Source organism: Palaemon carinicauda, chromosome 19, assembly GCF_036898095.1.
Source record: "Palaemon carinicauda isolate YSFRI2023 chromosome 19, ASM3689809v2, whole genome shotgun sequence".
In the NCBI taxonomy this organism is placed as follows: Eukaryota; Metazoa; Arthropoda; class Malacostraca; order Decapoda; family Palaemonidae; genus Palaemon; species Palaemon carinicauda.
In genome coordinates this window covers 24093926-24117562 of record NC_090743.1, presented here as the reverse complement: position 1 = coordinate 24117562, position 23637 = coordinate 24093926, and the positions used below count along the sequence as shown (strand labels likewise).

At 42.2% G+C, this 23637-nt stretch overlaps 1 protein-coding gene across 3 annotated transcripts in view; it reads left to right on the top strand.

Annotated features, from left to right (window-relative positions):
- LOC137658523 (ADP-ribosylhydrolase ARH3-like) overlaps positions 1–23637 on the top strand; it is a 97802-nt gene that overhangs the window by 48642 nt on the left and 25523 nt on the right. For 2 of the 3 annotated variants that reach the window (XR_011047355.1, XM_068393314.1), the window contains exons 6-9: positions 1188–1300; positions 3206–3401; positions 10408–10498; positions 11008–11160. Coding sequence is in view for 2 of the 3 variants with exons in the window: in XM_068393314.1 (XP_068249415.1) it covers positions 1188–1300; positions 3206–3401; positions 10408–10498; positions 11008–11132 (525 nt within the window). In the remaining variant the exon portion in view is untranslated. Of the gene's footprint in view, positions 1–1187; positions 1301–3205; positions 3402–10407; positions 10499–11007; positions 11161–12196; positions 12664–23637 lie in introns of those variants that run through there. The other variant, XM_068393315.1, reaches the window with a different exon arrangement.

Below are 23637 nucleotides of genomic sequence, written 5' to 3'. Positions count from 1 at the left end.
CTTAAAGATGTCCAGTCTCTTTACGAGAACTGCTACACCCTGGGACCATTCGTAGCAGCGAGTGCAGTAGTAGGTGAGGGCTCAACCACTACATTCCCATAATCCCATAACATTTTTTTAATCTTTCTCTTGAAATGCTTTTTATTGTTGTTTTTGGGTTGTACGGAAGGCTAAGAAGCCTTTCACATCCTGGTTGATTTGGCGGGTGGTCAAATTCTTTCTTGAGAAGCGCCTAGATTAGAGGTTGTGATGAGGTCCTTTAGTATGGGTTGCAGCCCTTCATACTTCAGCACCTAGGAGTCGCTCAGCATCCTAAGAGGATCGCGAGGCTCAGTAAGGAAGACGTACTTAAAAAGGCAGAGTAATGGTTCAAGTCGACTTCCTTACCAGGTACTTATTAATTTTATGTCTGTTATTTTGAATAACTGCTAAAATGAAATACGGGATACTTAGCTTCTTATGTTAACATGTATGCTGGTCTCCACCCACCCCCCTGGGTGTGAATCAGCTACATGATCACCGGGTAAGATTAATATTGAAAAATGTTATTTTCCTTAGTAAAATAAATTTTTGAATATACTTACCCGGTGATCATGAATTAAAGGACCCTCCCTTCCTCCCCATAGAGACCCAGTGGACCGAGGAGAAAATTGGTTCTTTGTTGACAAGAAGTACTGGAGTACCTACTCGACAGATGGCGCTGTTGTTGTACACCCCCACCTGTATAGCGATCGCTGGCGTATCCCGCCCGTAGGTTTTTTCTGTCGGGCAGCAGAGCTGCAGCTACATGATCACCGGGTAAGTATATTCAAAAATTTATTTTACTAAGGAAAATAACATTTTGCAAGTTAGGTTTATGTTGAGTTTCTGCAGATATATATGATATATATACAGTTGTCTTACTGCAATGTGATTTTTTAATGATTGTTTCTTATCCCAGAAAAAGTATGCTGTATTTTTGGAGTGTAACAATGTTTGACAAATTATACTACTGTTTCAGTTCTAGTCTTTTGACTAAAATTAACTTGTGTATGTTTGATGCCTGTGAGCATAATTATATTAAATTCAGTTGGTTCATTTGTTCCTCTAGTAGTAGATTGTAGCTTGTGTTTAATGATGGTTCAGTTTAGAATCCAAGAAAATATGTTAAAAATGACATATGTAAAAAAATTTTTTTGTCCAAACAGTGCCTTGCTGTGCATCTTGCTCTTCACACTCCTTATGACAAACTTGATGCAGTAAACTTTGTGGAAACTTTAATTACCAAAATGAAGAAAGTGGAAACCCCAACAGAAGATGAGTAAGTAAATTGCATTTGCAGTATTTTGAGCTAGTTGGTATATTGACTGGATTACTTATTGTGCTATATCTTTTAAAGTATCTTATGTTCATTGATGTAAAATTAGTTTTCAGAACAAGAATTATTTGCTGGCAGGGAACCCCCTCTCCTGTATTATATACTTCTGTGAGACATCAAAGAGGTGGAGCTGGGGGGGAGAGTGACTGCTCCCCGCACTCTAGTTTTGGGGTGACTGAATGTGCGTGGATATAATACGATAGAGAGTAAAATATGTGAGATTGGAAGTATGATTAGGAATAGAAGGATGGATATATTGACTTTGTGTGAGACAAAGATAAAAGGGAAGGGTGAAGTGATGTTTGGTGAAGTGACTGGTAGAGTGTCTGGGATTGAAAGGGCAAGAGCAAGAGAGGGTGTGGCTTTATTGCTGAGTGAATGGATGACAGGTAAAGTAGTGGAATGGAAGGAGATATCATCTAGGTTAATGTGGGTAGGGAATGTTGGGCTTTTGTTCGTGCATATGGGCCAGGTTATGAGAGAAGTGAAGAAGAGTGGAATGAGTTCTGGAATGAATTAACTAGGTGTGTAGAAGAACTGGGTAGAAGGAATTATGTAGTTGTCATGGGTGACTTAAATGCTAGAGTGGGCGCTGGAGAGGTAGAAGGTGTCATTGGGAAGTATGGCGTACCAGGTGAAAATGAGAGTGGTGAGAGACTGGTAGATATGTGTTGAGCAAGAGATGGTGATAAGTTCTAGCTTTTTCAAAAAGAAAGATAAAAACAAGTATACATGGGTAAGAGTGGCAAATGGAGGAGTGGTAGAAAGGGCTTTAATGGATTATGTGTTGATAACTAGAAGAATGTTTGGAAGGTTGAAAGACAGACACATGTTTAGGGGTATGGCCAACGGTATGTCTGATCATTTTTTGGTGGAAGGAAAATTAGTTGTAGCAAAAGAGGGGGGGGGGGGGTGTAAAAGGGAGCTAGTGAGGGTTGAAGAATTAATAAAACCTGAGGTAAAAAATGAATATCAATAAAGGTTGAAAATGGCATATGACAGAGTGAAAATGAGAGATAAATGAAAGTAATATGATTTTAGGATAAATCTATTATTTCCATAATTACCTCTCAACAAAACAAAGTACTGTATAATGTGAAGTTGCCAACTTGATGTTCTCTAGATAAAACACTAAAGGAAGTTTACAACCCCTCCCTTCGTACTTTCCATCCCTCAAATTACCTGCCAAATCCCTACCCAAATGCTGGAAAGAAATAGACATCCAAAACATTAGTCATCACACAACACACATTGAAGAAAGCAAATGGATGATTATCGATATTAGCCAAAAGAAGCAACTGAATCAGAGTAAAACCTTTTTACTTTACATTTCCAGTAATGGAATATTTTGGAAAAGGATTAGCATAGATATACCTGAATAGTATAGAAATTGTTAAACCATGGAAGTATTACCCAGACATGTATACACAAAAAAATCTCAAGTTAAATAATTAAAAACCTAAAATAAGAAAATAGAGGTGTCACAGTGCACTGACCTCTTAAATCAGATGGCTATCTTGTTCCCACACTACAGTGGCTGTCTGTTTCTTCAGAGCTTCTGGGAAGGGTTTGGCAGCTAATTTGGAGGTAGTGTACTGCTCGAAGGTACAGGTGGTGAGATTTTTAAATTTTTTTATCTAGAGGCTGTCAATTTGACACTTTCGCTTCAGAAACCTATTCTATGTAGAGATAGGATTCGTGGAAATGTTATGATTTCAGAATGTTAACTTTAATTTTGTCTACTCATAGTCCTTTTATTATTTGTATATTGTTCTAAGGGAAGCCCATTTGCATCTGTTTTTCTCAATTTTGTATGATTTGAATGTTTTTATTTTTTTTTATTTTCAGCATATTTGATGAAGGAGAGGAACCATTTTTGTATGTAAAGAAGTTAACCAAAGTCTTGGAATTAATGGAGAGAGGATCATGTGTTACCAATGAACAAGTAGGGGGAGAATTAGGAATTCATATTGCTGCCCATCTCTCTGTACCAACTGCAATCTACTCATTCATCAGAGCAACAAATTCAATTTCTAGTGTCGAGGTAATATGTTGTCTTTTATTATTTGTTTGCAGATGTGCATCACTTGTATATAATTACCAATATGATTTATGATATTTTATATTGTTAGTGTATTTGTTCATTACGAATTCATTAATCATAAGTTGCCATACTTCAATGCAACGGTTTTCTAGTCACATCTACCTGTACTGCTCGGGAAAGAATGAATGCTATTGCACATCCTCAGACCGCTTGCCATCTATGATCTATTGTTATTTACGTCACTCTCAGGACTTCTTCTAATAATTTATAAACTAATATAAAGCTCAACAGTGACATACGTAAAACTTTTTGTTCCCCCTGCACTGGAAAGATGTGATGGAGTATAGAGCATTTATACAAAATGTTCCTTCCCCCTAGCTGCTGCCATCTTGATTATTATCCTTTTGAGATCTAAGTATTGTATAGAAAAAACAGAACCACTGTGAGATATAAGTATTGTATAGAAAAACCAGAACCACTGTGAGATATAAGTATTGTATAGAAAAACCAGAACCACTGTGAGGTATAAGTATTGTATAGAAAAAAATAGAACCACTGAGATTGGAAGGCTTGGAAGGCAGGTTAAGAACTTACATGAATTTTAGATTATAAACTAAGTTAATTTCTATGAAATTTAAATTCATGTGCTGAATACCACATTGCCTAGGTTGGAGGACAGTTGTACTCTAAAATAAAAACTAGAGTAAACATGGCAAACCCTGAAACTTTAAAATCCTCATCTTTAGATTAAACTTGGTATAAACCTATAATGGTCTTTCCCACTCTTATCCATATAGCATTTTAATTTGGTAAACAGCTGCGATAATTGAATAAATTCATATATGATCAAAACTAATTTTGCTCCTAACACCAAAGGCACAAACTGAAAAACTACCTAAATTGTTCACTCATTACTTCCATATCTTAACTAAAGTTCCATTGAAAATTTGTTATGTCAAAACATCTTTTTCTGCTACTTAACCAAAAGACCCAACACTCATCCAAATCAAACTTGGCTTCTCGCATATAATGTTTAGCAAATACCAAAAGTGCAACACCCCTGTACTGCATATAAAACTTTGTTTAAGTATAGATCCATGGTAAAAATTAAAAGTTCTGTTGTAGTTATTGCTCTAATATCAGGAGCTTTCACTTTCAAACTGTAGATAATCAACGCCCAATTCCTTATGAGCATCAACAATAAGATTCTTCAAAAAGAAATCGAAAAAACTTTATACTGTTGCTGTATATGTTTGTTTTAGTTGCTAATACTTTTATGATTTTACATCACCTAAATTACAGGATACCACTGATGATGATATAACCTATTTGTATAAGGTCTTCTGGCTGCTATAATGGTCAGTCTTGAGGGTACAGTATTGAAAATCCCCTTTAAGGATACAGTGAAGAGTTTCCATGTGGTTAGCTGTAGTATGAATGGGGTTTTATATACTAAATGACCCTAGGATTGTCCGAGAAGATCTATCCTTTTAGGAAACTGGATGAGTTTTTCTGCTAGAAAATGCCTCAGGTCTGTGAGTCACTCTGTGGGCAAAATGGGCTTTGGGAATCCTATTTACATTTTGAGAGCACTCTACCAAAGCTTGTTGATTACCAGATGAATCATGACAACAAGAGTAAAAGCATAAATTTCTAGGTTCATACAGTCTTGTAGCATGGCATTCATGCCATAGCGTTGGGATCTTGAACAGTATGCACCCACCATTGTGTTCATTGACTTAGAAAACTTCTTTCATTAACTCTTCCCAAACCTTCCAGCCAAGGATAAAGAGACCATTGTGTTAGTAACAATTGATTCCTCTTGCTTAACTGATTGGCTAAGACATTCTGATTCCCTGGAATAAAGTAAAAAGGTAAAGCAATTTAGCTTGCTGCTGTCCAACATAACAGCTCCCAAGTCAGAAGAAAAAAGAACCATTCTTGATTTCTTGCCTCCTAGTCTCTTGATATATGCCAAAGCAGTTAGTTACCTTAATGAACAACAATAACTTTTCCTTTCACAAGATTCTCTGACTAAACTATTGCAGCAAAGTGTTTTAGTAACTCTAGGCAATGTGTATTTGTGATGCTACATCTGATCATGTTCCTGACTGATGAAGACCCTTCAGAATAGCTCCCCAACCTGCCAATGGAGCATCACCGAAGAGAGTCAAGATCCAAAACTATCACTTGTTAGGTACTGCGAGGGAAACTTATTTTTTATGTTATTTAAATCCAAGTATTTCTTCTGACATGGTGCACCAAGGGAATACAGATAATGAACTTCCACAAACAATTTCCATGCACATTCCACGTAGTAATAGCCAAGAATATCAGGGGAGGATATGATAATGCATAGTAATAAACAAACAATCAGGAGTAGGCCTGATCAGTAGTCTGCGACTGAAGAAACTGATGAGACAAGGAGAATGGTTCATCAAATAAGTGCATATTTTTATTGAAGGGAAGAAAATGGGAAAATTAAAAAATTTCATGGGTAAAGGTTGATTAAAGCGAGCTTCTGAAGAAGAAGCAATATGAACATCAGAGGCTCTTTGTAGAAATAGTACCGAAGTTAATCATAAACTGGGATATTTACAGTAACACTGACAAGGGTTACTGAACTTCTTGCGCTCTAACGAAACAGCACTGTATAGTTACATAGTTAATGAAGTCTAGTGATAAAAGAGGAACTCTAAAAAGTTATGAACATTAAACATTATGAACACATAATGAAATTTACTTACCAGAAAGCTAAATAGAAAAAACTCATGATGAGAACAGAATGTGCAATGGAAGATAGAATATCATTAGGAGAAAGGATTAATGTGGTAGAATCATTTAAGTATCTAGGAACTCTGATCTCCAATGCAGGGTCTTTAGAATTAGAGTTTAGTGAAAGATTGAAAATAGCAAAGCAGACAATGGCTAAGTTAAGTAAAATTTGGAAATCAAATCGCCTGAAATTACATATAGAAATCAAACTTCATGTCTGTTTAGTGAGATTGGTGTTACTATATGGACATGAGTCATGGTATGTCAATGAAACAATATCCAATAGATTTAGTAGATTTGAGAACAAAGCCCGCAGAAGGATATTAGGAGTTAAATGGCAGGACAGGATTAGAAATAAAACTATAAGAGAGATTATTCGAGTGCCATATGTGGATGAGATCAACATGAAGGGTAGATGGAGATGGTTTGGGCATGCTTTTTGCACTCTCCAAGAGAGATTAGTTCACTAGACGTTCAGCTGGCCTCCACAAGGCACTAAAAGAGTTGGAAGACCCAGTTCTACATGGTTGAGGACTATGAAGTGTGAAATAGGCGATGATGAATGGAGAAGTATTGAATTAAAAGCTCAAGATAGAGACGACTGGCGAAATCTAACCGAGGCCCTTTGCGTCATTTTGCATAGGATGAGATGATGATGATGAATGAAATGTAAGATCTATCAATCTATTTACCCTGGCATTCCCTCAGTTTTTGGTGGGTAACCGACACAAAAAAAAAAAGAACAAAAGGGAATTTTTCTCCTTGTTCCTCCTGGCCTGCCGAGGGATTCAGCTAAGTTTGGTTGGTACTGCTTGGGTGTCACAGCCCACCCTTCCTCTTTATCCACCACAGTGAAGCTTCATATGCTGAATCCCTTACTGCCCCTGCCTCTCTGGTCACCAAGGCAACCGGAAGAAAAGCAGGGTCTATCGGAACTGTCACAGTTGCTCGCCATTCATTCCTATTTATAGCACACACTTTTGCCTCTCCCACATTTATCCTCCTATCACCCAGAGCTTTCTTCACTCCATCCATCCACCCAAACCTTGGCTTTCCTCTTGTGTTTTCCCATCAACTCTTGCATTCATCACCTTCTTCAGCAGACAGCCATTTTCCATTCTCTCTACATGGTGAAACCACCTTAGCACATTTTTATCCATTCAAGCTGCTAATCGGCGTCAAAGACTTTCGATGTCAGGATGCCAGAGAACTTCAAATCATTAATTCATTCATTCAAGCTGTTAATTCATTTCTTACTCCCATTCTCACCCTCACTACTTCATTCCCAACCCTATCTAATCGAGATACATCAACCATACTCCTCAGACACTTCATCTTGAACATTCAATTTCTGTTTCTCTGTTGCTTTCATCACCACAACTCCGATCCATACATCACAGTTGGTACATTCACTTTCTCATGAAAAACTTTTACATTCATTCCTAATCCTCTATTCTTTACCATTCCCTTCACTGCCCCCAACATTATACATCCTTTAATATCACTGACGTATATTTGCTTCCACTCCACCATTTGCAATAACAACAGACCCCAAGTACTTGAAATGATATACTTCCTCAAGTAACTCTCCATTTAACATGATATTCAATCTAGCACCACCCTCCTTTCTCTTGCATCTCATAACCTTACTCTTACCACATTAACTCGCAACTTCATTCTCTCACACGCCCTCCCAAACTCCTCCTGAAGGGTGCTCCCTACGAACCATTACACCAGGCAACAGATCGCCACCTCACTTTGAAGGCAGTTTTCCTGCTCTCTTTGGCTTAGGCCAAAGGAGTCAGTGAACTGCATGGTCTTTTCTGTGATGTCGCCCATTCAAGAGACACTACCGCTAGAGAGTTATTGGATCCTTTGACTGGCCAAACAGTAATGTATTGGATCCCTCTCTCTGGTTACGGCTCATTTTTTATTTGCCTACACATACACCGAATAGTCTGGCATATTTTTTACACATTCTCGTCTTTCCTCTTACACCTGACAACACTGATATTACCAAACACTTCTTCTTCGATCAAGGGACTAATTACTGTATTGTAATTGTTCAGTGGCTACTTTCCTCTTGGTAAGGGTAGAAGAGACTCTTTAGCTATGGTAAGCAGCTCTTCTAGGAGAAGGACACTCCAAAATCAAACCATTGTTCTCTAGTCTTAGGTAGTGCCATAGCCTGTGTACCATGGTCTTCCACTGTCTAGGGTTAGAGTTCTCTTGCTTGAGGGTACACTCGGGCAGACTATTCTATCTAATTTCTCTTCGTGTTTTGTTAAAGTTTTTATAGTTTATATAGGAAATATTCATTTTAATGTTACTTTTCTTAAAATGTTAAATTTTTCCTTGTTTCCTTTCCTCACTGGGCTATTTTCCCTGTTGGGGCCCCTGGGCTTATAGCATCCTGCTTTTCCAACTAGGGTTGTAGCTTAGCAAGTAATAATAATAATAATAATATTAATGTGGGGAGGTAACACTGCCTCGTCCCTGAGTTTATTACATACTAAGATTCAAAATCCGGGAGTAACGGATCATAGATTTGGGCCCTTCAGGATTGGGATTCTTCATTTTGTAACCGATGACCCAGATCAACTGTTATTTTGCTTAGTGAGGATTTGAGGTATTACCTGAAAAGCACGGCAGGAACTCGCCCCCGAGTGTCAGTATTCTTCGTCAGCATGGAGAAGGTCAAGAGCAGGGTCACAAAGAACACCATCTCGGCTAGGATTCGTAGGGTCATAGACCTTGCATTGAATCCCAATCCTCCTCGTGCTCATCGACTTGGAGCTCATAACGTTAAGGGTATCAGCACGTCCCTAGCGTTCAAGAGAAACTACTCTGTGATGCAGATACTGCAAGCAGGTGTGTGGAAGTGTCAGACGACGTAAACCTCCCACTACCTGCAAGATATAAGCCACAGGAACATTGATTGATTGATTTGAAGTTTTCTGGCATCCTGACCCACAGGAACATGGAGACATTCTCCATTGGTCCTGTGGTGGCTGCACAACAAATAATTTGATATGCCTCAGGCTCCTTTATGGACAAGTAGCAGATGGTTGATGGCATAGGTTTCCCAGGATTAGTCTGGGATGAATATGTAAGAATGACTGGCTCTTACTTTCTTTCATCTTCCCCTCTCTTGGGGAATAGCACCCATGGGTCCTCTGCAAGCCGGCCTCACCTCTCAGGAGGTAATAACCATTTCCAATGTGTAACCTAGTATAGAAATAATACTTGTTAGGTCCCCATACTCCCTGTGAGGTGGGTATTGGATACGCTTATGTTTGATGCTAAAGATTTATCTCTGAAAAATCTTACCTAGACAGTCACAGGTTGCTCAAGCCGCTATATGTGCTTTGCACGAAGTTTTAGCGAGATGACAGGGTTTCTTTCAGTCATGTGCCAAACCTGTATGAGATAACTCCTGTTCAAAAGCACATCCAGTGGGTTCGGACTTCCATCCTCCTAATGGGCGAGTCATTCCTATAAATAGCAGGGTTTGTATTTAGTATCGGAACAAATGACAAATTTGAAAGTAATTTGTATTTTCCCTTATGATACAAACCTGTAGCTATTTATACAAATTGTCCTGCCATCACCTGTCCCCCTTGAAAGTCCTGCCTGCAATCGAAAGTGGTTTAGACACACTGGTGTGTGAGTGAATTGGGTTTCTGGCAGCCCCCCCTACCCATCAGTACCCCCCTGCTACCCCTCACTACCCTCCCGCTACCCCTCACTATCTCTGATACCCCTCACTACCCTCTGCTACCCCTCACTATCCCCTGCTACCCCTCACTACCCCCTGCTACCCCTCACTACCCCCTGTTATCCCTCACGAACCCTCGCTAACTAGTGTGGTCGGTAGTTGTCACCTCGCTTAAAAGTCTTTATGGCTAGTCTTCCTGCTTTGCTGAAAGATAATCCCTATAAATAGCTACAGGTTTGTATCGTTAGGAAAACTTCAAATTACTTTCAAATTTGTCATTTCTTATTGAGCACTTTCAAGATTTATATGGTATCAGGATTTGTGCTTTACTATCAATACTGCTTGTTGCATACGAGACAAATGCAGTTGTAAGTAAAATATTTTTGGAAATAACTTGTGTGGAAAATGTTCTGTATCAAAGGACTTGTTCACATAAAGAATAAGTAGTGGCATTTGTAATTTGTATAATGGAAACTGTAACAGATTGAATAAAGTAGCTTCCTTTTCTTTCAGACTGATAATCCTATACAGAGAACTCTCCACTATGCTATAGGCTTAGGTGGAGACACTGACACTATCGCAACAATGGCTGGAAGTATTGCAGGTGAGTGTGGATTGATATGCAGTTAACTGTATCCTAGTTATGAACCTTTATCTATGCAATAGGAGTGGCCTATTGGAAACTTCTCTGCCTGGCTCTCGCAGAACTGGGGTTCGAGTTCCAATCAAACTCGATAGTTTCTTAATTGTCTGCAACCTCGCCATCCGTGTGAGCTAAGGATGGGGGATTTTGGGGAAGCATATAGGTCTAACTGGTGAGTCATCAGCAGCTATTGCTTGGCCCTTCCTGGTCCTAGCTTGGTTGGAGACTGGGATTGGCTGCTGATCATATGTTTATATGGTCAGTCTCTAGGGCATTGTCCTGCTAGTAAGGGCATTATCATTGTCCCTTGCCTCTACCATTCATGAGCTGCATTTAAATCTTTAAATTTAAATGTTTTGACTGTTATAGGTTTATTTAAGTATTTGGAAAAATACTAGGAAATTTTATTTGTATTTAAGTTGTAGTTTGTCTTTTGTACAGTATATTTAATTACATGTTAATCATTTCAGGTGCTTACTACGGTATGGAAAAGGTTCCAGAGAACCTTAAAAGGCACTGTGAAGCCTTAGCTGATGCTATCAAGCAAGCAGATCAGCTTTTCAGTCTTGTTGAAGCTGGAGAATCAAGTTCTTGAGATTTTAGGCTAAGTAAAATAGATTGGGGTATGTATAATTTTTTATATAGTAGTATAGATTAGTAGAGGTATTGTTCATTGTTCAGAAATCTTTGAAAGATTTTCATAGGTCCTACTGAAAATTAGTAGAAATATTTTTTTCCTTGGTAAGAGTTTGGAATCTTTTATCATTGTAATTTTAGAATATAGAATTTTACCATATTTAAAACTTGAGGATTTTACAACTGACTTTGAACTGATTTTGCATTTCAGCTTGGTAAGTTGTGTAGGTGATAATACCATTGATAGTATATTGATTTTATGTTGGGAGAAGTAGTTTGTTTATCTGTGTGTGTGTTAGAAGGATATGTCTGGAATGGGTAAAAATAATTTGATAAAACTTTTCAAATAATTTTTTAGTTGGCCTTAATTCGAGTTGACCCTTGTTGTCATGGAAACCATCTAAACCTTTAGATGATTTCTCCCTAAGGTGGATCATTGTGAGGGGTTGCCTAATTAATTTGTCTACCAAGTTGCAGACAAAGAAGACAAATATAAGTTGTTTCAAATTCTACTCTTGTTCTTCAGGTCTCTTACTGTCATATACATTAGGATATAAGGGTTTGCGATGTCTTACTTAGCTTTCATGTTCAGTTATACTTTCTGCCGTGTGCTCTTGTTATTCTATGATAACAATTGACCTGAACAAGACTAGTAGCCAAATAATGTTCATATACTTTTATTTATAAGTCATGGGAATATTTATGTTATTAAAAAGCTCTGTAGTCAACGTCAAGGAATCATTAAAGTAACCTTGTCTCCACTAAGCAGTGTGGGATTACATTTTTATGCAAAAATTTGATTCTAAAGATATTAAGATTCGGACCCAGAAAATGCCCTTGGTATAGGTGTTTGGTAGACTTTTTCACGTATTCATCTTTTGTTGGTTGAAATACTAAACAGATTTTTTTTTATATTTTGTATATCTTTTTATCAATCACAAAGGAAGAAAACAGACTAAAGTGAAATATATAAAAACTGAGTCACAGGTAAGCAGAGCTAAGCTTCGATTATTCTAATTGCAGGTCCAATGCTCTGAAGTACTATTGTGGTGCTACAGTAACTATTAGTAAAGAACTGCACTAGAGTTAATACTGTTGGCTAATTGAGTTTTTTATCACAATGTTAAGTATAATGCAAATAGAATTTATTGTGAAGTACTGTACAGTGCCACATAAAACAAAGAAAAAGGAAAAGCATGATTTAACAATAATAAATTGTTTTATACAGTACTGTATTGTTAAAAAGGCTGTCAACTTGTATTTTCATCAATTTTTGCTCCATCACTTTTTTCATACCTGATCTATATATACAGTTGAATTTGTCTTGTGCTTTTATCATCTATAATGACCTATCTTTTCTCATATGGCCTATGATGAAAACTGTATTTATCGTAGAATGACTGGTGTATGAGTTTTTGTTAAAGTAATTTAGGTTGGTTATAGTTTATTTATTATTACTATTATTATTATTACTATTATTATTATTATTAGTTAAGCTACAACCCTAGTTGGATAAGCAGGATGCAATAAGCCCAAGGGCTCCAACAGGGAAAAATAGCCCAGTGAGGAAAGGTAATAAGGAAATAAATAAACTATATGAGAAGTTATGAACAATTAAAATATTTTAAGAACAGTAGCAACATTAAAAAAAAATTTTTTGTATATAAAATATAAGACTTATGTCAGCCTGTTCAACATAAAAACATTTACTGCAAGTTTGAACTTTTCAACCACATAATTAGGGAGATCATTCTACAACTTGGTCACAGCTGCAATAAAACTAGAATACGGTGTAGTATTACGCCTCATGATGGAGAAAGCCTAACTATTAGAATTAACTGCATACCTAGTATTACAAACATGATGGTACTGTCTGGGAAGATCTGAATGCAAAGGATGGTCAGAATTATGAAAAATCTTATGCAACATGCATAACAAACTAATTGAATGACGGTGACCAGAGATTTATATCTAGATCTGGAATAAGAAATTTAATAGACCCTAATTTCATGTCCAACAAATTAAGATGAGAATCAGCAGCTGATGACCAGACAGGAGAATAATACTCAGAACAAGGTACAGGGAAAGAATTGAAACATTTCTTCAGAATAGATTGATCCAAAAATATTACAAGACTTTCTCAATAAGCCAATTTTTTGTGCTTAGCATAATAGCAATTGCTTTATCAAGACCTGTAATTTTTTAACTATAGATTCTTATATATTTAAGTTCAGCATGTCCTTTTTATATTAAACATTAAATTTTGTCTAATGCTAAGTAATATCAAAGGTATGTTTAAGCTTCTATGGAAATATTACTGTTTTATAGTTTCCTGTATATGTTATTGAACATAGCAGTCAGTAAAGAGTACAAGTCTTAGCAATAAGATTAATTAATGCTTGCAACTAGCATAAGAATATTGTATAAAATTTGGACAGTGTGTTATACTAGTGTATATTGAAAAAAAAATTGAAATGACACATATTAAAAGATAATAAAAGTGTATAAAATGAGTGTGATTACCATTAAGCTACTTAAATAGGGCAGGAGCCACATTCCCTTTTAAGAAATTATTCTTCCTATACTGTCCTTGTTAGCAGAACACAGGATTTGCAATGCTTGCTTACCAGAATGCATGAAATATCACACGAGGTTGGGCTGAAGATAGCTAGAAGAAAGACAGAGATGATGAGAACGGATGAGAATGGAAGAGGAAATTTGTTCCGTAACTGGAAAACAAACCACTCTATTTAATAGGGGTATTACTTTTGGCGTAGCTGAAATGACGAGCCATTAATTTTTAACGAGGGTTAACTACCCATACCGCTAGTTAGCGGGGGCTCCCCCTCAAAAACCTGTGATTGAGCTCACTTTACTTTCGGCTCGGATGGTTAAGGGACGTTGCCGCTCTTCATCCTCGCTGAATATTGGCAGGCATTAATGACTTTTGTTTTTTTCTTTTTCTTTTAGTGTGTGTGTGAAGTTGACTTCTGGGACCATGCGCACTTGCCCTGGACTCTCCAGCCGCCCTTGTGGGACATATATGTCGGCGGTGGAGACTGATCCTCACACCCTTTGTCCTTCATGCAGAGGTCAACGGTGTGATAGTGTTAATAAGCGCAATGAGTGTAGGGAGTGGTCTTCTTCCAGTGGGAGAGGTTTGTGCGACGGCGGAAGAAGTCCAAGCCGGATATTTCTCCTTCAAAGGTTTCTTTGAAGGAAGAAAAACCCAAGGCCTCTTCTTCCGTCTCCCGACCCTCCTCCGAAGCTCCTACTTGTTCGGTCTCTTACAAGAGACCGAGTAGTAGCGTAGACCAAGTTATTATCGGCCAACCTCGGTTCTCGAGAGATGATGTTGCTTCCCCTAGCGAAGCAGCCCCACCTCTCCCCCTGGGTGAGGCCTTGTCACAAACTCCCCTCTTACAGATTTGGTTTTCCTTGGGGCTTACGGTTCCGCCCTCCAAGGAAGACTTGCTGCAGTTCATCTGCATGGGTGCTTCTGTTAAGCAATCATCGTTGCCGGCAGAGGTAGATCCCCTGACCTTTGTCGACGTTGTTGTGTCAAAGGTGTCTCATGCGGTTTCATCCATCTTTGCCACTCCAAACTCTACAGCGGTCGCTGCCGACTTAGTTTCCCCCGTTCCTGATCATCCTCCAAGGGGGAAACTTAAGTTCAACGTCTGTCTCTCCTGCAAGTGTTTTTCCCCTCGGGGGAGTTCACTTATAGAGGCTCCTCTTCAGAGGACTGCTGCGGCGCACGGTCAGCTTGCTGATCCAACGGCCCCCAGAGGGCGCATCCGTCGGAAGGCACGCCTTCCTCTCCGCCTTAGAGGTCTCCCTTCACCAGCAGTGAAGAGGAACCTCTTTGGTTCATTGTCGTCGCTGCAGTCCCCTGCAGAGGAGCCTCCGCTGCATTCAGACCTTCATACATCAATCATCACTGCTCCTGCAACCAGTCTTGTGACTTCAGCCCTGGACCTCTCTGCCGATCGTTCATGATCCCCTTCAGTGGATGGTCGCCCTTACAAAGGGCATGCCGACCATCCATCCTCCAGACCTGCCGACCTACCATCACCATTCCTGTCACCGGTAGAGCCTACTGTAGCCCTACCAAAGTGTGCAGCTGCGCGCCATCACCCTGCAGCTCGCAATCCGACAGACCTTCTGCGCTCGCCAGCAGCTCGTCACTCTACAGCGCTTTGGCACGCCCCTTCACCTGCTCGCCCTCACAGAAGGCAGCAGACTCATGCGCCTGCGCGCCAACGTTCACCTGCACGTCAACGCTCTCCTGCGCGCCACACGCCCACGTTCACCTGCACACCCTGCGCTCACACCCCAAGGGTCGCCAGCGCACTACAGCGCGCTTGTGCTCTCTTGCGCGCCCACGATCTCCTGTGCGCCAACGCTCTCCTACGCGCCAGGACTCTCCCTCTTGCCAGCGCTCTCCTATGTGCCAGTGCTTTCCTGCACGCCAACGCTCTCCTAAGAGCAATCATATCGCAGCCCTCACCTACGCGCCAACTCTCACAGGCGCACCGGCGCTTTCCTGGACATTTGTGCTCACCTGCGTGCCAAATATCTCCCGCACGCACGCACAGAGACGCGCGCGCCACCACGTGCCCGCGCGCCAATTCTCACCTACGCACTCACGCCTATACTCTTCCGCACGCTCATGTGCGCGCCAATACTCTCCAGCACGCCCGCGTGTGTGCCAATATTCTCCCGTGCGAGCACGCGCATCAATATTCTCCCATGCGCGAGCACGCACACCAACAGGCACGGGTGCAGGATCTACACTCGGTAAGGTCGCCATCGCCTTATTCCCCTACCCGCAAACGCATTCCAGCGAGCCCTGCGGGAGAAGGGAAACAAACACAAGCAGAGGGGTTCAGGATCCCTAAACTGCCTTCTGAGGTGGACCCACCTATTACAGTGACTCCTCGTAGGGAACCTTCGTTCCCTTTCCCTTCAGGAGATCTGTCTGACAGTACATCCGTCAGTCAGCAGCCTTGGTTCAGTGCCTTAGTTAGAGCCGTAACACAGGCTTTCAAGCCAGTCCTGTCTGACCGCTCATCAGAGCAACCTATAGCTCTGGACTTAAGACACGGAACCATGGCTTCTTCTACCCCTTTGTAGAGGAAAAGAGGAGCTTCTGACGCGGTCACTTTCCCGAGGGAGAAGTTGACTCCGTGCAGACCATCCAGTTTCTCGGGGATACTCTCCCTCCCTGTCGGACGAAGACCATCTGTCACCAAGGGAACCGCGGGAGGAGAGTTCCCCGCAATCTGAGACCAGGAGGGACATGACACACAGGCCTTTGATGTTGGAGTCTTTTCTCCTTCCTTGGAAGGAGTCCAAAGACTCCAAAACTCTACCAAAGTCCTCCACTAGGGCTAGAACGGAGACAGCCAGCCAGCCACTCAAGGAATGTCCGCGACTCACCCTAAGAAGAGCTCTTGGGGATAGAAGGAGACTACGCTGCAAGTCCTACATCAGGAGGAGACCAACAAGAATCAGAGCATGCATTCTAGCAGGTTCTGACTCTAATTAGGGTTCTCAATAGGTTTTCCTACCCGGAGATACCCCTCAAGAGGGCAAAGACATGGTCTTAGACCACATCTTTGGTACTCAAAAACCCTCAAAGACCAGTGCAGCCCTGCCCTGGTCTCAAGGGTTGAAGAGTACCAGGGACGAGATCTCCCAACAGCTCTCCGAGTTTGCCTCCTCCAACCATGCCAGCGCTACGAACAAGCTCCTCCCACCTCTTCGCGTACAGCAAAGGAGGTACTTTGAGATCCTGGAGGAACCCAGTTCAGCTCTTCCTCTTCACCACTCTGGAAGAGCTAACCAAGGGAGTCCCTCTTGAGAGAGACTCCAGCTGGTAGGTCTCGTTCTCGGCAACCGAGGTCCTTAACCAGGAAAAGGTCACCAAGTATGCGATGCAAGCCACTTTGTGGCTGGACATCTGGTTAGGGACCTTGGTATCCTGATACGATCCAAGGATTTTTCCAAGGAGCGTACCAGGAAAGCAATGGAGACCTTCTTACTCTCAGGCACTCACACGATGATCAAGTTTCTTGCCCACCAAGTCTCGAACTTGTGGGCAAACACCATCTTGAAATGCCAAGATGCAGTTTCTGAGAGGTTCCACCAACAGGTCCCAAGCGTCGAGATAAATAGGCTCAGACATTCCTCCCTAGAGGGGCCCCATCTGTTTGAACCTAAGGACGTGAAACTTGCTGCCGAGAGGTGGAGGAAGTCTTATCGAGACTCCCTCCTCCATAGGGCTTTAACAACTAAGCCCTATAAACCTCTAGCACCCCAGCAGTCCCGTCCAACCAAAACCGCGACAACAAAAACAGCAGCGAAGACAGTGGTGTCTAAGACCTTTCCTGTCAAGGACAGGCAAGGCAAAAAGTTCTCCAGGGGAGGGAAAATTCCTAGAGGAAGCAGCCAAGGCCGCAAACGCTAGGATAGGCACTCCCCCTGCGTTTCCACCAGTGGGGGGATACCTACAAAGTTGCTCAGACAGGTGGAAGCAACTCGGGTCCGATTCCTGGACAATCTCCGTGATCCGTCTAGGTTATCGCGTCCCGTTCATAACATATCTACCTCCCCTGACCAGGAATCCAGTGTCATTAGACTCCCTTGCCATGGGATTGGCAAGGGGGCAAGCCCTTTGGGCAGAAGTCCAGACCCTGTTGAAGAAGGGCACTCTCCAAGAGGTCCTCGATGGGTCCCCGGGCTTCTTCAGTCGACTCTTTTTTGTAAGAAAGGCGTCTGGAGGCTGGAGACCAGTCATCGACCTCTCAGCCGTGAACAAGTTTGTCAAACAAACTCCGTTCAGCATGGAGATGGCATACACGGTCAGACTAGCAGTAAGACCTCAAGACTTCATGTGTACACTGGACCTAAAGGACGCGTACTTCCAGATCCCAGTCCATCCGTCTTCAAGGAGGTGCTGTGCTTCGGTCTTTCCACAGCACCCCAAGTTTTCATCAGTGTGTTTGCCCTAGTGCCATCTTGGGCACACAGGATTGGCATCCGTCTCCTCCGTTATCTGGACGACTGGCTAATCCTAACAGACTCGGTGTCAACCCTTCTTCTACACCGAGACAAACTTCTGAGACTTTGCCAGGATCTGGTGATCATGGTAAATCTCGAAGTCTTCTCTGCTTCCTACACAGAGACTGGTATACTTCAGGCATGATCATAGACTCCAATCTTCACAAAGCCTTCCCATCAGACGACAGGATAACAAGGCTGAGAAAGGTCGCAAGATCTTTTCTCAGACGAGAAGAACTTCCAGCCCAAACGTGGTTACGTCTCCTCGGTCACCTTTCATCGCTGGCCCGTCTAGTCCCCAATGGTCGCCTCAGGATGAGATCCCTCCAGTGGCAACTCAAGTCCTGGTGGAATCAAGCTCACAACTCCCCGGACATCCGGATCCCATGGGATCAGCGGAACTGACAGACCTTGAGTGGTGGGTGACAGACGAGAATCTACGAAAGGGAGTGGACCTTCTCGTCCTCCTCCCGGATTTGATGCTGTTCTCAGACACTTCAAAAAAAAAGTGTGGGGGACCACGTGCTGCACCACACGACCTCAGGCCTCTGGTCAGAGTCAGAAAAGTACCTCTACATAAATCTCCTAGAGATGAAGGCCGTCTTTCTAGCCCTTCAACAGTTCCAACAGTTCCTGACAGGCCACTCAGTGGTGGTGATGAGCGACAACACCACATTAGTGGCTTACATCAACAAGCAAGGAGGTACTTTTTCGCAGCAGCCATCCCATCTAGCAGTAGAGATACTGAGATGGGCCGAAGTCCACTCGATACTACTATCGGCACGCTTCATTCCGGGCAAAAGGAATGTGCTCGCCGACAACCTAAGCAGAGCATCTCAGATAGTGAGTACCGAGTGGTCTTTGGATCATCTAGTAGCCAACAAAGTCCTGACTTTGTGAGGTTCTCCGACTGTGGACCTCTTTGCAAAGATCTGAACTTCACGCTCCTGCTGTATTGTTCCCCAGTCCCAGACCCCAGGGCTCTCTGGTAAGATGCTTTCCAACAACGGTGGGACAACATCGACGTTTACGCCTTTCCCCCGTTCTGTCTGATGAGGAGGGTACTCAACAAGACCAGAACATCGGTCAATCTTTCAGTGACCCTCTTAGCTCCTCTATGGCATCACGCAGAATGGTTTCCTGACCTTCTGCAGCTCCTAATGGAGCCCCCAAGAGAACTCTCTCCACGACACAATCTACTCAAACAACCACATGCCAACATATTCCACAAAGCCGTAGCTTCACTACGACTTCACTCCTGGAGACTATCCGGCATCTCCTCTCTCAGAGAGGATTTTCGCAACAAGTTGTGATTAGGATGGCTGGATACCTGCGTAAGTCATCAGCAGCAGTCTACCAGGCAAAGTGGAAAGTCTTCTGTGGTTTGTGTCATGGAAGGGGTATCTCTCCACTCGATGCCACTATTCCAACAATAGCGGAGTTCCTCGTGTATTTGCGTGAAGAAATGCGCCCATCAGTCTCGGCAGTGAAAGGCTATCGCTCAGCCTTAAGCCTCGCCTTCAGACTGAAAGGAATGGACATTTCTTCATCGCTAGAACTTTCTTTACTCATACGGAGTTATGAACTTACCTGCCCCCAGTCAGAAGTGAGATCTCCCCCATGGAACGTGGTTTGAGTTCTCAGGTCTCTTAAGAGACCTCCCTATGAACCATTACGCCAGGCAACCGATTGCCACCTAGCTTTGGCTTCGGCCAAGCGAGTCGGTGAACTTCATGGTCTCTCATACGACATCGCTCATTCAAGGGGATGGGGAGAGGTAACGTTCAGCTTCGTCCCTGAGTTTATTGCTAAGACTCAGAACCCGGGAGTAGCGGATCCACGATTCGACTCCTTCCGGATTTCTAGTCTCCGTTCTGTAACAGATGACCCAGACCATCTCTTACTATGCCCTGTGAGGAGTTTGAGGCTGTATCTTAAGAGAACAGCCGCAGCCCGTCCTCGTGTGCCTGCACTATTTGTCAGCGCAGGAAGGACCAAGAGGAGGGTCACCAAGAACACCATCTCAGCATGGATTCGTAAGGTCATAGACCATGCACTGAATCCAGACCCTCCTCCGTCACGTCGCCCCAGAGCTCATGATGTCAGGGGCGTAGCTACGTCCCTGGCATGCAAGAGAAACTTCTCAGTGACGCAGGTTCTTCAAGCTGAGGTATGGAAGCATCAGACCACGTTCACATCCCACTACCTGCAAGACGTGACCCACAGGAGACTCGATACGTTCTCTATCGGTCCTGTGGTGGCTGCAAAACAGCTGGTTTAAAACCTCAAGCTCCTTATTGGATAAATAGCAGAAGGTTGAGGGCATTGTTACCCGGTTTTAGTCTGCGTGAATGAAAAGGTTTGACTGGCCCTTATTCTTTTCTTCATTCTCCCCTCTCTTGGGGAAAGCAGCATCCTGAGTTCTCTGCATAGCTGACCTCAAACCACTGCAGGTAAACCATGATCCTTGTGTACCTAGTATTAAGACTAATACTGTTACGTCCCTAGACCCTGACGAGGTGGTTTTGGGAAAGTCCTAGTTGCGCAGTTTTTCCTTCTAAAGAACAAAGAATAACTTTACCAGGACAGTCACAGTTCTACAGACCTCAACACACAGCTTGCGTAGGCCGCGAACCTTGAGTAACAAGGTTTTAGAGAGGCGCAGGGACTCTGTTTTTGAGTACTGATACACTCGGATAAGGAGCCCCTGGGTAAAGCCGAAAGCCAGAGTGGCTGGGACGTCCACCCTTCGTAATGGGTGAGTCACCCCTATTAAATAGCGTGGTTTGTATTCCAGTTACGGAACAAATGACAAATTCGTAGATAATTTGTATTTTTCCTAACTATACAAACCTTAGCTATTTAAACAAACTTATCCGCCAGCCCTATCCCCCTTGAAGTCCTACCTCCAAGCAAAGTGAGCTCAAGCACAGGTGTGTGAGAGGGGAGGGGGGTAGCAAGTTACCCTCCCCTACCCCCGCTAACTAGTGGTGTGGGTAGTAAACCCTCGTTAAAAATTAATGGCTCGTCATTTCAGCTACGCTGAAAGTAATACCCCTATTAAATAGCTAAGGTTTGTATAGTTAGGAAAAATACAAATTATCTACGAATTTGTCATATTATTAGAAGGGGAAAGGATTAATGAGGTAAAATCATTTAAGAATTTAGGAACTATGGTCTCCAATACAGGGTCTTTAGAATTAGAGTTAAGTGAAAGATTAAAAAAAGACAATCAGGCAAATGGCTAGGTTAAGTAAAATTTGGAAATGAAATTGCTTGAAATTGAATATAAAAATCAGACTATATATCATTTTAGTGAGGTCGGTGTTACTCTATGGACTTGAGTCATGGTATGACAATGAAACAATCTCCAATAGATTTAGTAGAATTGAGAACATAGCCCTCCGAAGGATATTAGAAGTTGAATGACAGGACAGGATTAGAAATGAAACTATAAGAGTGATTACTCGAGTGCCATATATGGATGAAATCATGATGAAGGGTAGATGAAGATGGTTTGGGCACGCTCTTCGCACTCCCCATGAGAGATTAGTTTACCAAACGTTCAGTTGGCCTCCACAAGGCACTAGAAGAGTTGGAAGACCCAGTCCTACATGGCTGAGCAATATGAAGCGTGAAGTAGTTGATGAATGGAGAAGTATTGAATTAAATGCTCAATATAGAGACAACTGGCGAAATCTTAACCGAGGCCTTTTTGCGTCAATAGGCGTAGAAGGAGATGATGATGATGATCTATTAAAAAGCCGATGTGCTATGAAATGTTGTCTATTGTAATACGTTCTTTTTGGTTATTTCTATGAAACCCTCCTGATTTTCCTAAGGCTTCTGTCTTAAAGCTGCTACAATGTCGATGTTTACCCTTAAAGTTAATCTGATACCCTTGCCCTCCATTGAAGTATTAAGTTTGTGTGGCGGTGAACGGTGCTTGGCTAAGTTACCATCACACTTATTGTTTTCAGTTTTGTTGATCTGGTCTGGTTGAGGAGCGATCCATCTTATTCTGCTTGCTAATCCAGATAGTGATTATGGGATTTAAGGAGTTATTTAGAGGATGTCTTATTTGGGATTTATTATGCATTCTTATTGTAATTGTTCACGGCATTTATTGCAAAGTGATAAAGATACTCATCCTCTTTGTATAACATGTCGAGGGCATTAGTGTGATGTGATGTGGACAAAAGGTCTGAAGAATGTGGTAGCTTATCAGTCCCTCTTAGGGAGCAGTATGTTCAGCTTGTGGTCAACCATTTTCAAGTGAAAGAAAAGCAACTTTTAATTAATGCATACATATACCAAGGCACTTCCCCCAATTTTGGGGGGTAGCTGTCATCAAACAAATAAAAAAAGGGGACCTTTCATCTCTACGTTCCTCCCAGCCTTACAAAAGACGCAACCTAGTTCGGCTGGTACTGCTAGGGTGCCACACCCCACCCTCCCCCGTTATCCACCACATATGAAGCTTCATAACGCTGAATCCCCTACTGCTGCTACCTCCGCGGTCATCCAACGTGACCGGAGGAAGCAGCAGGGCCTACTGGAACTGCGTCACAATCACTCGCCATTTATTCCTATTTCTAGCACGCTCTCTTGCCTCTCTCACATCTATCCTCCTATCACCCAGAGCTTTCTTCACTCCATTCATCCAACCAAACCTTGGCCTTCCTTCTGTACTTCTCCCGTCAACTTTTGCATTCATCACCTTCTTTAGCAGACAGCCATTTTCCATTCTCTCAATATGGCCAAACCACCTCATCACATTCATATCCACTCTAGCTGCTAACTCATTTCTTACACGTTCTCACCCTCACTACTTCGTTCCTAATCCTATCAACTCGAGATATACCAGCCATACTCCTTAGACACTTCATCTCAAACGCATTCAATTTCTGTCTCTCCGTCACTTTCATTCCCCACAACTCCGATCCATACATCACAGTTGGTACAATCACTTTCTCATACAGAAGTCTCTTTGCATTCATGCCCATTCTCTATTCTTTACCACTCCCTTCACTGCCCCCAACACTTTGCATTCTTCATTCACTCTCTGACGTACATCTGCTTCCACTCCACCATTTACTGCAACATCAGACCCCAAGTACTTAAACTGATCCACCTCCTCAAGTAACACTCCATTCAACATGACATTCAACGTCGCACCACCTTCCCTTCTTGTACATCTCATAACCGTACTCTTACCCACATTAACTCTCAACATCCTTCTCTCACATAACCTTTCAAATTCTGTCACTAATCGGCCAAGCTTCTCTTCCGCATCTGCAACCAGTACAGTATCATCCGCAAACAACAACTGATTTAACTCCCATTCATGATTATTCTCGTCTACCAGTTTCAATCCTCGTCCAAGCACTCGAGCATTC